At 43.8% G+C, this 16,824-nt stretch overlaps 2 protein-coding genes across 5 annotated transcripts in view; both read right to left on the bottom strand.

Moving 5' to 3' along the window:
• Positions 1-153: 153 nt before the first annotated feature.
• rfx3 (regulatory factor X, 3 (influences HLA class II expression)) lies at positions 154-15,168 on the bottom strand. 4 transcript variants are annotated; one of them, XM_079179735.1, is made up of 17 exons: positions 15,034-15,168; positions 10,553-10,665; positions 10,287-10,375; positions 9,223-9,481; positions 7,957-8,031; positions 7,486-7,667; positions 7,215-7,334; positions 6,994-7,118; positions 6,745-6,860; positions 5,982-6,097; positions 5,700-5,854; positions 5,501-5,598; positions 5,222-5,371; positions 4,852-5,060; positions 4,602-4,755; positions 4,311-4,353; positions 154-4,189 (listed from the first exon to the last, which is right to left on the bottom strand). In XM_079179735.1, exons 2-17 carry the CDS (start codon positions 10,658-10,660, stop codon positions 3,909-3,911), a joined length of 2,280 nt encoding a protein of 759 aa, XP_079035861.1. In that variant the 5' UTR covers positions 10,661-10,665; positions 15,034-15,168; the 3' UTR covers positions 154-3,908. The 4 variants fall into 4 exon arrangements, with proteins under 4 accessions (XP_079035861.1, XP_079035863.1, XP_079035864.1 ...); XM_079179737.1 differs by having other exon boundaries at positions 5,700-5,851; XM_079179738.1 differs by lacking the exon at positions 7,957-8,031.
• The window catches only part of glis3 (GLIS family zinc finger 3), a gene marked incomplete at both ends in the record, with an annotated part of 17,027 nt that continues 15,104 nt past the window's right edge, over positions 14,902-16,824 (bottom strand). Inside the window, one exon of the mRNA XM_079179291.1 lies at positions 14,902-14,909. Coding sequence (XP_079035417.1) covers positions 14,902-14,909 — 8 coding nt within the window. The remainder of the gene's footprint in view (positions 14,910-16,824) is intronic.

Genomic DNA, 16,824 nt, shown 5'->3' with positions numbered 1-16,824 from the left:
GTCTTCTCAGTGGCAGCACCTGTGCAATGAAATGTCTGCTCAGCCTCTATCTGTAGCCCACCAGAGACCCAATAGTCACCCAGGCCATCTGCTCTGGCCGGGGCGAAATTAAAGGCACTGGAGTCTGCTATGGGTCAGTGAAGCTGCCGCGTCGTCCAGGTGAAGAGGCAACTCTTCGCTTTCGCTCCTATGACAAGTTAAGGAATAGCTTATGTCTTTTCTTTCGTTTTGTTTTTTTTCTGGTTGGAAATGCGCTCCGTTTCAAAACAGCCGTTACAGAAACAATCTTACTTCTCAATTTCTCAAAGACACTGAGAGATAAAGTACAATTGTGTTGGCAGCATTAGCATCAGTCCAGTGTTAAACCAGGCAGACTTTGAGATGCAGAAAGCTAAAAAAATCACTGTCTGGCACATAAGTCTATGTATAGTAAAATGGAACAACAAAAGTGAACAAAAAAAAAAACCAAAACAATTTCTAGCAGCACATGGTAGGCGTGCAAGACCAGAAAGCACTTGATGATCCTAAAGCACACAATCAAGATTTAAAGAAACTATTTTATAAGCCATTTTCACTTCAGGCACAAAATAATACAAGTTTACAATGTTGTACTTGATTTATATGACAAGGGAGCTGAGATTCATGTTTGAAAAAAAAAAAAAAAAAAGAAGAAATTCAGTGAGAGAAAGGTAAAAATGACACAAAGTATCCTGCAAAACCCTCATTCCTAACTGGTACAACACAGACTGCACACCAGCACTTTTTACAACGTCATTCTCAAAAATCCGTGTGCATGTTGGAGTCAATTGAGCTCATTTCGTCACAGTTATTACGAGAACACAGATCTATTTGCAGCTCTGGAGAAGGTTCTGTACAAGAGATGAACTATAGGGCTCAAGTTTGTGTCTGCATTCATTTTTTTGTATTGGGACATTTTCATTACTTTTCTCCACGTTCCAACAGTTCAATACCAAAAGTCGGAGAGAGCAAATTCATGATGGTCACAGACTGATGTAAACAAAATGCTGCAGGCCTTCAACTTCCAGCTACTTAAAGTTCATTGACCTTTTACTTTGCAGACTTTTCAAACTGTTCTTCAGCAATATACTAGAAAAGCCAGATTTGTATGCGCTCAATTCCCAAGATCTGGTAAGCCAGACATTTCAAGCCAGCGGACTTGGGGTTAAGGCTACAGTATGATGCGTACCGTAGGTTTGGGGGATGCCGGAGTGAACTTTTGTGTCGTGGAAATGATTTAACGAAACTCAAATGACATGCAGTACTTGCTCTCCCACCCTCCTTTACTGCTTCGTAGGCTTTCTACACAGGCACAGAGAAAAAACAGATCCTGTGGACCTCGAGTATGTGAAGGAATCATTGACGAGTGGTGGAGCCAAAACAAGTGATTACAGAAAATACAGTGCCATCCTTTTTTTTTTTTTCCACCTTAATAAACCTACATACATGAAAAAAAAAATAAACTCATGGTCCTCCTTTACAGTAGGTCTGCCATTTTCAGTGGTATAATTCATGTTTCATTAACAGTACCCATTATAATATGGTGTAACGGGCGAGCATCTAAACCAAAACACAATAAATATCAATAAATAAACACTTCTGCAGAGAAATCCTGCAGACCATTTCAACAAGCATGAAAAAAAAAAACAATAACAAAAAAAAAATCGTTTTAGTAACAAATTGTTCCTATTCAGAGGATTAATCTCAATAATCTCCACAACATAGAATGTTAGAACAGTTCAAGTATAGATGTAGTCGAATGAATCAGAAGTTAGTCCCCACGTCTTTCCCATTTCACAGTCTATGAACTAATTACAGAAGAGCTACGAAAAGAAACAATCACATATAAAGCAACAAATATAAGTAGTGTATCAGCATTATATATACTATACATATATATATATATTTATATATATCTATATATCTCTTTGAATATCACAAAATATCTACTTTTGGTCCACTGTACAAAGATGATCTTCAAACAGGGAACAAAGGGTGAAAGCATTTATGGCCTAAAAACTGAAATGGAAATGTATCAGAGGTGAGAGAAAAGCAATGCGGTTTTTCTCTATCGCGTTGAGATTTGTGCAGTACAGTGGTGTGTGTGCAATAAGGTTTGGTGACTGTGCTGCACGCGTCAAAGGGCTGGCACCACTGGTTTGAGGTAGGGTGACTGATGGATGTGTTTCAACACATACACATACACACACACACACACACACACACACACACACACACACACAAGCACGCAGACACACACAAGCACGCAGACACACAGGCTTATATACACACGTGTACACATGCACATAAAAACACAGTGCAGACCTATGCATTCGTGTTCACACACACTCACACACACACACACACACACATTTCACCCGATAACAAAGGCTAATGCAAGAGTAGGCCTCAAGAGGGCAGAGCGAGGGCAGGAGCAAGGCTAAAGACCATGATTCAGATAAGTAATAAGCTTAGTGGAGCTGATCCAGAGAGAACAGCAGGTGTGTCTGTGCCTGTATTCCTTTGGTCTCAACACTGATGAGCCAGCCCAAATCCAGCCACCAGTCACCAGAAAGCCAAATTTGTGGCTGGGACAATGCAGAGGGGGAGGGGGGGGGGGGGGGGACTGTGTGCTCTCTACAGCGCACAGTCAGGACTACAAGGACAGCTGCATTTAAGGATAAGGCACTATGATAAAGCCGAGGTACATTAAATCCCTGACATTCCGTCTGCTCTGCGACATGGCACTGTGGGACAGGAGACAGCTCTTGGGTGGCCCAAGTGGCTCCCTCTCAGCTTCCTCTTGTTGGTTTTTTTTTTTTCTTCTTTTTTTTTTTGGTCCTTTGTGAACTTAAGATATTTCATAAAGACAGAAACAAAAGAAAACTGGGGAACATGTCCAGTAAATTGTTTTCAAGATTACAGCTGGTCACGTACACCACACTACAGAGCATCTACAATGAACAAAGGCAAGCGTTATGCACCGAGTGCACAGCAAAGCTAGCATTGAGGAAGTGGTTTTGTACAGCTGGTCTTTTCAATCTCATTTCTATATACACAAGTAGCAGCACAGATACTTCTTTAGGGGTTTCCTTTTCTGTGACTAAAATCTATAAGTGGTCGTCAGTGGGTGGCTACCATATGAATTTCAAACAGAACAGACAAAACTGCCCCATGGTCCTTTTTCAAATGCCCACACATACATAGAAAGTCCTCTCTTTAAATGTTTTTAGCTACATACAATACTCAAAATATTTTGTTCAGCCAAACGTTTATCAGCAGTTGGAATGCATGTGGACATAAATCATGCTAAAATTAGGAGGGATAAAGTGGAAATCAAAACAAAACAGAACACAATGATAGCACCATGAGTTTTTGGGTAATACCAATTGAAAGTACAGCAAAACTATTTACAATAGGTGAAGGTTCTTGAGTCAATCGTTGACTCTGCACCACTGGGACTGGTGACATGGATTTTGAGCTCTGAGACATCAGCAGTTTGAAAGAGTTGAATTTGCCGTCAAGACAAAACCCGTCTGCATAGACAGACAAGAGGCCTTCGAGTCAACAAACATTTACCGGGTCAAATTAGTCCTCCTCCATCTGCCGCATTGCGATAGAGCACAACCTTATGGGATGACACCACATCCAGAATCTAAGCAGTCAGACACGGACAGCACATCTTGGCCAGAGTATCATCATCATCATTTCAGCACTCCCCCCCCACACTGACAGGTTTAGATATGGAGAGGAGAGCACGTCCGCACGCGTGCAGACAGAGACGATGCATGAAAAAGACGGAAACATCTAGACTTACTGAGAGAGAGAGATATGTGGAGAGTGAGATAGCGAAACAGGTCAAACAAAGGCTGGCCGTGCCCTTTAGACCGTCAAACGGAGGCGTAGGTGTTGCCTGTGGCGCTGCAGTGGCGGATGGTGGGAGTAGCGGCAGAAGGGGTTAGGATGTGCTCAGTGTGGTCCTGCGGGGGCTGGGGCAGCGAGTGGAGGACACCTGGCTGGACGACCCCCACCACAGGGTGGGACCCGTCCTCCAGGGCCCCGACCTGGATCACCTGGATCACCTCGTGCTCCGACTTTTCTCGCTTCGCGAGAGGCTCCCCCGTCTCCTCTATGTCGTCATCTAAGTCGCTGTCCATCCCGCTGGTTTCATCTAGACGGGAGAAAGCATCGCATGGGTAAAACTCAAGAGCTCACTTTTAAAAAAGGGACCGTTTTTCTCGAATACTGGTTGAGCTCTCATGATGTCGCTCTTTATACATTGTGTCACGTACCTTTATCAAGATTAGAGAGGGACATCGTGTTGAGGCTGTCGAACTGAAAACAGAGACAAACATCATAATTAGTGGGGGGGGACGTGAGTGGCTCACATAGTTTTAATGTGTTTCCAAGCCAATAGAGATACTACGTTGTAATTAGAGAAAACGTCTGCTCTGGGGTGATTTTATCAACAGATGAAAAATGACCCAAAGAGAGGTTATTTCACATCTGATATACAGTGTCTCCGTCACATACTGTAGTGCGTCACTGTAAAATACTGTGACGGTGAGATGCTGTAGTTATACCTCCCCCATGACACCAATGGGTGTCTCTCCGGTAGCTTGTGCCACGCGATGCTCCACAAGGTAAAACATGTACTCATCGTACAGCAGGCGAATCAGGTGGAAGGAACCAAAGCTGGCAGCACTGCGAAGGGTCAGGTCCCTGATCACCATAGAACTGCAGAGCCATTAAAAAAACAAAAACATTGTGAGCGTCTGCACGCTCCCAAGGTGCGTGTCAATATGGTCGCTTTTTATTATTTCTTTCGCAGACCTGTAGAAGGACCACTTGAGCAGGAACTGTCGAGCTGCCCTGGGGAAGCTGGGCCGGTGCTCGTAAGGCTTGAGCACCTGAGTGACCACATTTTCCAGCCAAGCTGCCCATTGCTCCAGAGAGCTTTGCTGCTGTAGTGTGGCCTTGAAGTCCTGCTCCAAGTGCTGAACAACTCCCTCCTCACACTGGCACACCCATGATGCCTGCTCCTATACGGCAACACGGAGAAAGAACTGCAAGTTCACACCTGTACAGTGAAAGAAAACAAAACTCTACTCTTTTGACGGAGTGGATTATAGAGAAGGAATGGCACAGCACACCTCACAAAAGCACCGACACTGAATATCCAAACACAAAGAGCTGTCCTGACCTGTACGTTGGCAAAGTCAACACGGTTGAGATCGCTCAGCATCTGGTTAATCTGCGATGTGTTTTGCAAAACAGCACGTGCCGCCTGAGCCAGGTGGTTCAGAGATGTGTATCTGCGCAGTGTTTGCGCAAAGGCACTAACAGCGGCAATCTGTGTAAAGAGCACACATAAAAAGCCCAGGCGTTAACCTCCATACCTCTGACGAAAAATACCACTCTCTCTGACTTCTAAATGTAGCATTTTCACAAAGGTAACTCTGTCTGAATACTGCAAGTGTACCTTAGTCTGGATCATTCTCTGCGGAATGGCATTCATGGCATTATTGAGCCAACCTTCCAGGCTTTTGGCAAAGTTGCGAATGGCTTGAGTCAAGGCACCTGGAAGACAAAAACAACAACAGTGAGTTCAGGATCGCGATGTTGCGAGCGTTAACGCAGCAAACAAGCACACATGAGAGGCGTCCGTGACTGTGGCTCACTGGGAATGGGTCTCAGGACATCAGGGATGAGGATCTCCACGAGGGCCTGGTACATTAGATGGTCACAGGTACTCATCCATTTGAGTACCGCCTCGCTTCTGCACAGTTCCAATAGCTGTGAATGGGGCAGCCGTGCTTCAATCTCACTTAAGCTGCTGAGGAACGAACAAAATCAGACTTTGAATTTTCAGATCATCCTAAAATAAAACTAGGTTTGACAATATTTCTCTCTGGCTATCACTGATAAGACTTCAACATTGTATATTAGCAGCTTGACCTCACCTGTTTTCTGTTACAGTGGCACCCTCTACAGAGTCCGGGGGAGAATAACGCCAGAATGTCTGCCACAACTTCTCAATTAGACTGAACTGGAGGTTGACAACCACGTCCAGGATAGCCTGAAACAAAAGCAGAGAAACCGCACAAATGAATAATTTTCACTGGAACCGCAGTCTAAAACAAGAAGAAATAGTTCAGTTGTAAACTGCACATCAACCCCAAACTAAGGGGCTGTGAGGATATATGTTATTTTGGTGAACTGGTTCTTTAATCATGAGAAGAAGGATCATAAGCCCTTGGCCATCACCTGCGGATGACCCGATTCCTACTTTTCCAGATAGCAGGAGAGATTTGATTCTGCTCCAAAATGCCAGTAGCTGGCATTTCGAAATGTCTGTCACTATAAACACACATGACCTTTCCCAAAGTTTCCACCCTCTGAATCCAGCCAAAGTTGTGTTCCAAAAATGTGTAAAACCGTAGCTCAGGATTTTCAGTCTTACCTGCATTTTTTCATTAAAGATAGCTTAAATAAGATTAAACTAGTAAATAGCTGTAATAATAGATAGAGGCAGATTAAGGCACATATATACGGGAAAAGAAGGGGGAAAAACGTGGACTAGCCTTATTGATGATAGATCAACGGATGCTGGAATATTAAAAAGGGACTACTTAGCTTTCTTTGAGCACTGAAGAGGGACCTGACTCCCTGTTCCCCTTGTGAGTTACACACATTGACGTCAATATGAAAAGCCCTTTATCTAACCTCACAGTGCTCTCTGTAAAGGGACTGGAGAGCTTTCACATCCTCTGGGCTGATGTTCTCTGTATTGCTCGGTCCCAGGTCCAGCTCTACAAAGTCAGGGAGTGCCCGCGACGCATCTGTTGGGAGTGATCCAAAAAAATGATTGAATTGGAATAATCTGTAAAACTAAAATATTCTGTATATATTTGAGGCGATCCCGTGTGTTCTTGGTTTTACAGAGACACTCAGATAAAGAGGAAAGCAGCTGACCAAGGAACTGCTGGTGGTGTTGACTCTGTGCAATGACTGTCTGCTCTTCTGCACCAGGAATGTGCTGGCCTCCACCTGAGTAATTCTCCCCAGAGCAGCCATCAAACTTCTGCACCGGCTTGAACCTGGAAATAACATCGGTATCTATCAAAAAAAAAAGACTGCGACTTGTTTCCCAGCAAATACTGCATGTCCGTGAGCACGCCTAGTTGCCTGTGTACCTCTGTTTCTGCTGAACAGGTTGCTGTCTGAGTGCCATGTACTGCATGTCTTCTTGGAGTCTGTTGAGTGGCGAGTCTGGTTTCACACGTATACCATAGTAATGATATTTGGAGTTCCCTCTGCACATTGAGCAGAAGAGAAGGACGGATGAGGCTTTTAGAATATCAGGGTTTCAATTAATGACAAAGGAAAGAAGAGCCACGCAAGCATACAGCCATGAACTTTTCCTTACGTCAGATAAAGACAATCGGAAAAAAAAAAGAAGCTAACCTTGTCCCTAGGCGCCTTGTACGGAGTCCCATGAAGATGGAGCGGATAAGTTTCCCGAAAGAGGCTGCATTTACAGGGTCCAGTTTCTGCTCCTGGCAGTGGCGCAGATAATGATTGTAGAGGGTGGATCGTGGTAGACTTACGCCCTCTGCTGTCTCGTAATTGTCCAACAGCCACTGGAGCTACAAGGGGAACACACATGCTTTTTTTTTTTAACCAAAGAGATTCAAACACTGGTCCACGCAAGCTGCTGCGATGGAAAGACCTCAGACGAGCACTCTGTTTTTGATGTCGCAGCGCCACAACTCTGCAAAAGCATTTCTACAGCAGCCAGTGAATTTAAAACGATAGTGACATTTAAAAAAAAAAAAGCAACAAAAACAGAAAGTCAAACTCAAATGTACACAGAGTCGAGAGAGGCAGTAGTCAGAAGTAGAGGGGAGGGCAAGCATTGGTAAAAAAGCAACTTACATGGCTGTTGAGCAGCGAGCTTCTCTGACTGGATAAACCCTCAGATTTTTGGAGAGTCTCAATCGCCATTTCAATCTGATAAACCACGAAGCACAGGACAACAAAATGTAAGAAAGAGGGGGGGGGGGGGGGGGTGGAAATAAAAAGGAAAGCAAGAAAAAAGAAAGCGCTGATGTAGACACGTTAGTGTCCACTTGCAAACATAAAGAGAATCAAGAAAAGGATCACAAAGCAAGCACCACTAAACCCAAGCAAAGCAGGACTACCTGTCACTTAAAGAAAGTCTTAGCCTAGTTGAGAAGTGGGGACACGATCGCTCAACAGGATCAACGAAGCACTTCATATCGAAGGATAGCTGGCAGACACGCAACCCTTCCAGATTCCACCAGCACAGATCCACTTAGAACAACCATCATGTGTGGAGAAAGATGACAGTCTCCTCTCCATTATGAAAACAAAAAGACTAAGGCAGCGTGCCAAGACGATTTACTAAACACCCTGCACGTCAACCTCAAGGTTTATACTAAAAAGTGAAGAAGTCTAATTGGGTACCGGGCTTTTTACAAACAGCCTAATGACTGACAACAATACACAGTAACATAGGCTAACAAAGGGGCCCATTTATATTGTCACATCACTTAGGCTTGACAACGATGAGCTGGTATTTTGCTTCAGCAGTTAAATGCCCCTGCGCACATTTTGATAACAAAAAAAAAAAATGAAAACATTTCTCCTTTGCAGAGCCATTATTGGATGTTCTAAACTCTCTGCCATGACTGATATCCTCATAATGTAATGTCAGACGACAAGCGTCATTGGTACGTTACTGCCAGAAAGCATCATTATGGTGGACTATATGAAAAAAAACTAATGGGGCGTTCAGATTATAGCAAAGGCAAAGCACTTGTGCTGCATGCACCGCTTTGTGCAATGCAGGACTTGTCATGAGGACTGTGGGTAAGTCCTCCCCTCCTTAATACACCTGTCTCAGGTCGTAGCCCCTCCTTTCTTTCCACACCAAAGAGTGGGAATAACAGACTGATAAAGACAGAACTACTACAGAATACTAACATTTTGACAACATGACACAAATACTGAGCTTCAATATGGAACACTGCTAAAGACACTGGCGTCCTACTTTTTGGATCAAACTAGCGCAAAGATCAATAAAGTGTGACAGAAACAGAGCGTTTAATAGGGGATAGGGGGGGGGGGGGGAGTCTGGGTAAAGTGATAGCGAAGAGCCAATTAGTGCTATTAACTCACAGTAGCTGGGGAAGCTCGTGCCGTCTGGGTGACAGGGTGGGGTAGAGCGTTGTCCATGATGTAAGCCCCAGGACTGGTGCTGATTACCTGACCCCCTGCCAGATTCATGCTCATTCCTCCGCTGCCCCCTCCTCCGTTGTTGGTCATGCCGTGAGACGTCACCACAGTGGAGACTTGTGACGAGCTGCTCTGTGTGTCGAAGTAGTTCCCTCCACTGTTCTGGCTATACAGCTGCGGTTCTGAGTATGAGTAGGTTCTTCTGTTCAAAACAGAGGTTAGCGGTCAGTCGCAAAACTGAGAAACAAAGTTAAAGCAATCCAGAGTTATTATTTCAACTTTCAAATGAAGTTATTTCTTCTTAGAATAAAGTTTTTTTAAAAATTGTATTCATGTTCTTAGGACACTTATTGATGTGGTAGTTCCAATAAACAACAATCCAAAATGTATTATAATTTTTTATCGATACCTTCTGAAAGTAACATCAACAATTGTATTTATGTATTTTTGTTTGTGATTTGGGTGTCCCCCCCCCCCCTCCCTTTCACATATTATGTCAACACAAGCCTGGTACTCATGATCATGCCTCCAGCTGTTTGCTGTATGTTTGATTTTGTATTTTAAGCACTTGAGTCTAGCTTACATGAGTGTTTCCACCAGTAGCTGAGGTCACACCGTATGTGTGTTTGTGTCTTCACAGTGTGCGAGTCTCCGTGTTATCACAGTAGGACAAAAACACAGCTTGGGCAATTTAGTCGAGTGTCTATGTAACCCCCATTCCTCAGACCCGGGGGACCCTGGTGTAGCATCAGCACTTAGAAAGACAGAACTACTTCTGGTCATGTTCAGGTGACCGAGCACAATCAAGCACACGACTGCAGACCCCCCCCCTCATACGAGTCGGAAAAAAAAACACACAGAAAAAAAACAAACAAACCCCAACACACTCCCACCAACAACATGTGCTTGTGACATGAATGATGGTCTGAGGAGACTCAAGAGGAGAAAGAACAGGCTGCAGAGACTTAGCGCTAATATTTATAGAGCCGGGTAACAGACTGACTCACATGTTGCCGTTAGTGTAGACGCCACTGTTTTCCTCCACATACTGCACCTGTGCTGGGTAAACATGCTGAACCTGTTGAACAGTCTGGGCCTGGCAAGACAAATTGCAAGAGTTGCAAAATTAATGATTTAATTGACCGTATTGCAAATACACACACACACACACACACAAATCTATGCACACACAGCATGCACACACGCAGGAACATTCAGACACGAACACGCCCCCCCCCACACACACACACACACACAGACAGGCTGGATGTACCTGTTGCTGGACAGGCACCTGCTGGGTGGAGCCGGTAGGCTGGACAGGCACGGTGGTCTGAAGAGGGACTGTGGAGGTGGAGTCAGCGCCTGCCTCAGGGGTCTGCATGGCGCCTAAGTAAGACAGAGAAAAGCACAGTGTTACTGTGGGTAGATGATGGTCACAATCGCTGGAAACCGAGAACACCCGGCCTCGACCTACCGGTTTAACTGGCAAAGCAACTCAGCAACAACAACAGAATGATCTTAACGCATCACTGAGCCAGGGCACACACACAGGGCATCAAGCATTGATGACTCCCTTAAACAGAGTAGATTTACAAATATGGCGTCGTGACAGACATGTAATTTACGGTGAAATAAATACGTTGTTAAATTAGTCTCATGATTTTGTTAGCCCTGGACATAAAGTGTCCCTAGACGTAATCGAAAACACGACAGATTTTCCTAAATCAATGCTACCAAAGCCGCTCAAGAGAAAGTCTACCCCAGCACCTGTTTCTGTCTTGTAGTACTTAATGTACTGAGAGCCTCATGCATCAGTGACACATGGTCTTGTCTCCATGTTCACAGCCATAAAACAAGTTAATATTTAACAAACTCCAAATAGATGATGCTTCTCGTTGCTCAGTCAGTTCCCAATTTCACAGGTTTAACGTTAGTTGAGATTGGGAGCCCACAATCAGGACTAAGAAAAGCTACTAGGAACAACTGGAACATTATCTTATATTTTAAAGTATCTTTACCAGACAGCGTCATTACTGGTAATAAAATGCTGCTGTATTGTGAATCAGAGAGCACTTACTATCCAAGGCTAAAATGAGCTATTTTGAAGATAAGAAGAAGAGGGTGAGACACTGGTGGTGAACCTGTGTTTATGAGTTAATAATAGCACGGCTACCATCACCCATTCCTTCCAGGGGAAGGCCACCTCCTCCCCATCACAGTTTCCACGAACAAGCCTCTCTTGGTTAATTAAGCCGGGTCTCCTAACAGCTCTGAATCTCACCAGGGGACAGCCTGCCCCCTTCCCTTCAATACTATCCCGGCCTTTTTCTTGGGAAGCAGGGTTTCACTTTATTTGCGTTGGGGTGACCAACCTCAATATTGGACCGCAAAGCTGAGTCACATGTTCCCGGTGCACTGAGAGGGTGAGGAGTGGGTATTTCATATTTTCTTTAAATATACAGGAACACTGACATTCATTAACGCAAAGCCATCTGCTTCCAGCATGACTATTTTCAACACCTTTGGGAGGGGGGATGCGAGTATATACTATCACTGTCAGACATGTCAGCGGGCTGTTGCTAGACAGGCTGCAGTCTGGTTCCTGGAAAACAATAAGCTACTGTCCCGTTCAAATATTCATATTCTGCGATTTAGACAAGACACTGTAAACTATGACATATGTTGACCAAAAAAAATGACACACAGGCAACTCTTTTACCCTGAAGCGCGAAAGCCATTGGATGCAGGCCACCCAAAATGATACTGCAAAGTATAACTGTAGCCTTCCGCTTACTGCAACCAAATGCTAATAAAAAGGACTTGTGAAGAGAGGAGAATCTAGACTTATATTCCACTGTGCAGTTTGAAAGCTAAAGAACATGGCCCCAACTGGGCCCACCAAAAATCAAGGGAAAGAGCCCCTGCATCACAACGCACTCTTGTTGCCTCACCCCAACCCCCTCCACAAACACACGCACGCATACACACACACACACACACACACACACACACACTACCACACCTCCTGCCTCACCATTCAGGCACTCCCTTGTGGCCCACTTAAATGCTGTGCTCCACTGAGCAAGTGCAAGCCCTACAAAGACACGGAGGAACAAAAGCCACCAAGGAGGGCAACGTTTTTGCCCTGCGTTTTCTCCCCTCAATTCCTCTCGCTAACGTTACAAGCGACAAATAAGGGAAAAGTGCAAGGTTCACAGTCGCCGCCGCCAGAAAATACACAGTACCATATTTGCCTCTCTAATGATCATGTGTGATAAAGGTGGAGTGTGACGGACCAAGTAAAGAAATTGGAGCTGGTGAACAAGGTTGAAAAGTACACCATACGCAAAATCTCTCCCTCTCACACACACACACACGCACACACACACACACATACAGTACATGCAACCCCAGGCAAGACAGGAGCATGATCAGGTGCTAATACAGCGGGAAAAGAGGTGGAGGGAGATGGGATTGGGAGCTGAGGAAGGAGGAGGTATGCAAAGTGCTGTGTTTGCTTAGGAGTTGAGTTTTACGACTTTAAAGATAACGGGGGGGGGGGGGGGGGGGGGGGGGGGGGGGGGACTGCGCTGATGTTGATTTTGACGTATGAAACATTGCATCAATATATGGGACAACGTCAGTGGTGACAAAAACAAAGCTTGATGCTTAGTGTTCAAGGTACTGATCTGTTTTTATTTCATGACAGGACACAGAAATGTCAGAATTTCTGGAAGCATCACGACATAGGTTACAGAGGCGAGTCTAATTGTACCCTGTTATTGACATATGTGGGGTTAGGAAGCAAAAACAAAACAAAACAAGGACCTTTAAGTCTCCTCTTTCATCAACAATATACATTATTGCGGGCAGGCTGGGGGAAAATAACAAACCAAACACGCTGTATTCTGCTAAGCCATGAAAATGGATGACTGAATAATTGAATTAATCGGCCCCTCTTTAAGTGATTGGAAATGTAACAGGATCCAGGCAGCAGGTGGCATGGTACTATTTCTGCGCTGCCGGATTACAGGTAAGTGGTAACATGATATGATAACTAGCAGTTCCCAACATCCTGTCATCTGTGTGTGTGTGTGTGTTGGGAAAAGGTGTCTGTGCATGACCTATTTTGGGTTGTATGTGACAACAGATCAATATATTAACAATATTTTAGGCTTTACCTGCAGTATGCAATAAAAAAAAAAAAAAGTGTGCGATTTGTATTTTGATCTAAATGGTCTGAAGTGCTCTGGCTCTGTCAGGCTACATATGTAGTACTGTGATTCATGGTTCACAGCCATCGCACAATTGAAAAGATACACTTAATTTAGTAGAATTTGGTTATTACTGTATTAATTGACTGTGTGTGGTGGCCGAGATGGTTGAGGAGTCCCATCAGTACGAGAGGTGCACCTGTCCTCTCCACCTCACCTCTCCACTGACACACCCAATCTCTCCCCTAACGGGAATCACAGGTCGCAGCTGCACAGGAGACCCAATGGACCCCGAAATAATTGTGATGCAACATTAAGAAACCTGGCCTGTACTCTTATGAACCACCCATAGGATTAAGCAACCTGAAAATGCAAGTTTACTTTTCCACTGTAAGCAAAGGGCGTATTGTTTTGAAATGTTTGTAACACAATTGAGGGAGCCCCCAAATCAAATCTGCCATTATTAAAATGAACTAACGACCTGGACCCCCCCCCCCCCCCCCGGAACAGTGTACACTCCTTCTCGGTCCCTGTTTTTTTTTTTTTGTGCACCCAGGGAAAAACATGCACACACGTAACAAAATTACTAAAATGTAAAATGTTTCTCAATAATTACACGTGTTTTGCAGAAGGGATGGACGTTACCAGCCCTGCACGGAATGTGAAACGCAGAATAACGAAACGATTCGGGGGGAAAAACACACACACGGGTAGTTATCATTGAGGTATTTTAATGTTAAATCGGGCAGGTGTTTTTATTTCCTCAAAGCATGACCCCTGCAAAACTTCGCCTTGTGTTATCAAGATAGCTTATCACAGCCATCGGATGCCACAAAGAGGGCAGATGGAGAGCTAGCGAAGCTATCTTGCTCCCTAAGACAAAAGGGAAAGTAATGGCTTAGCTATTGTCAATAGCAGTTAGTGTATGGAAAGCTAGCTCACAGCACTCTCCTTTGCTGGTCGACGTTATTGATTTTGTATGACCAACGAGATATAAACCACCCGACACATTCACTTACAATATCACCGTAACATTAGCCAAGAACGGTACACCAACAGGCATTGTGAGAGGGCAACGCTTGGCGTTAGCAACCTAGCAACAACAGACACCTGCTCCTGCTCCAGCTGACCAGCTAGCATCAGTGCCTAGCCCAGACCTATATGCTACCACCCAGCATGGTAAGTTTAGGCAAATAAGTTACACGGAAACCCGTTTTTCTTCCACACCACCTGGCGTTTAGGTCAGTTTTAGACACGAAGCACCCAGTAAGAGGACATCGCTTGCTACAGCTAGCGATCAGGACCTCTCACAGCTGTGGGTATCTTACAGGCAACGTTAGCAAAGCAGGCTACCACGTCACAAAGAAACACCCTCGCTAGCAAACTACCCCAGCTATCCACCGAGCCTTCATTCAGCTGCACACAAAAACACAAACCACAGCATTCATATCCCCTTCACGCAATTATCCCTTGGAAGCGAGAAAGGCCGATTTAAAAGCTAGGCAACAAAACAGTTAAAAAAAAACAAATGTATTCAAACCTGAGCTGTGGACTGGTTGATGAAGATGAGGATGGTGGAGGAGGTGGTAATGATGGAGCGAGAGGTTGTTGTTGGTGGGTTACAGTCGCCAGGACTACGGTGACTATGGCGCTGCCTCACTGGGCAACAGTTGCTATAAAACTCACCGGGAGCGCGCAACCTTACCAGGCAGGTGGGAGGAGATTAAAGCGCACTTAATACAGTTTTAAATAAAATCACAACGAAATACATGTGTTTGAGTATATTAGGTCTATGTAACACGACTGATAATTATACCCGAGCGGATGCGTTTAGTCTGGTTTATTTAGAGACGTTTAATACATCAAGAATGAATGAATAGCGTGTTATGGGATGTTGAAATAAAAAAAGAAGACAAGCATATTCTTAAAGAAAAAGAAAAAAATCTGCATTGTCTTTAGTTTTCCATTAGAATGGATTAACCTAAGTTTTATAAAGACCTAACCCTGAACCAGGACCCTCATTATGTTGTTGGATTTGTTTTATTCATTTCTTTATTTCCATACTGTCATAATTAAGCTACGGCATGATGATTCATGCTTGTGTTTGTGCTTCTTTTTAAGGTGATTGAATTCTCCACTGCAATGATATATAGCCCATGTAGTGTGAGAATCTGAGGATGCCAGGTGTATCTGATTTTTGGCCAAACACAGGACGAGGTTTAATTAGTTTGGTTTAATATGTCTGGCATTTGCAAACTGGCTTAGAGGTTATAGGTCTGTCATCATGTCCTGCTCCAAAGAGAAACATGTGTTCCTAAACCCTCTGGTCTTTGTCCGTCTCAGCAACATCTGGGTGTTTCCTTTTTCATTTGTCTTTCTCCAGTAAATAATTCAGTTTGTCTTGACATTCACTTTTTTTAATTTCATCAAATTAAATAAAAACAACTCTATGGTTTTATCTGTAGACAATTTTGTTGTTTGATAATAAAAAAAAAGGAGCAAATAGTTTAGAAAATGGTTATCGATACCACCTAGTGGTTGCCTTTTAGTTTAACAGAAAAGGGACATACTAACACGTGACCTCTTTCGCCCTGGCCCAAATCAACCACGCCAGGTGCACGTGGAAAGCCAGACGAATTTGCCAAGCGGATCCGAACCGTGAAGGTAACATAATAAACTTATTTGGTTATATTCGTTTTTATTTTGCTTTTGGGGCAATTTCTTTTTTACTTTATTTGATTTACTTTAACTGTCTGTAGCCACTGTGTCTACCGTTTTCACTGGATTTGAGAACCTCTGGTACCCACCGCCAGTGTTTTAATACAGGAGTAGGCCATAAACCATTTGCCGCAGTGTATTTATTGACAGTCATGTTGTGCACATGTTTTGCGATTATTCTCGCAGTCCTACTTTGTTATTGAAAAGTTAACCGCTCCTATATAATGAATGTGTCGCTCCCCCTGAACAATGAAATACATAATTAAATGTATTCCTACTAGATACGCAGCTTAACTAACCACCTGTGTCCACGTCGCAACACTTTCTTTTTTTGGTTAGCAGTACTAAACAGATGCTTTTGGGAAAAGATGTTGTTGCTAGGCAACTACTGAAACCCCCATCTGAAGCTTGACACTCATTTGCTAAAAGAATAATTTTTTTTCAACTAAAAGAGTTTCGTCCTCTTAATTTCAAACAAGAACAAATTAAATTAGCCTCCATGAACGGATCCACAACAGTTTGGTGCATCTTCATCTCACACAGAGACAGAAAGTATATGACAAACAAGAAAACAAGGGTACAAATAATCTTCTTTTTTTATTGATCTATTCTA

Source organism: Pholis gunnellus (assembly GCF_910591455.1).
Source record: "Pholis gunnellus genome assembly, chromosome: 18".
Taxonomy (NCBI): Eukaryota; Metazoa; Chordata; class Actinopteri; order Perciformes; family Pholidae; genus Pholis; species Pholis gunnellus.
Note: the sequence above shows the minus strand (reverse complement) of the source record. Positions and strands in the feature narration are given on the sequence as shown.

What these genes read in the sequence shown, in the direction of transcription:
- rfx3 (XM_079179735.1), bottom strand. Translation starts at nt 10,660, where the DNA reads ATGCAGACCCCTGAGGCAGGCGCTGACTCCACCTCCACAGTCCCTCTT. An exon ending in CCTGTTCAGCAGAAACAGAG is followed by an intron (nt 7,119 to 7,214) that starts GTACACAGGCAA and finishes TGTTATTTCCAG; the next exon opens with GTTCAAGCCGGTGCAGAAGT. An exon ending in CCATTGGTGTCATGGGGGAG is followed by an intron (nt 4,354 to 4,601) that starts GTATAACTACAG and finishes CTCTGTTTTCAG; the next exon opens with TTCGACAGCCTCAACACGAT.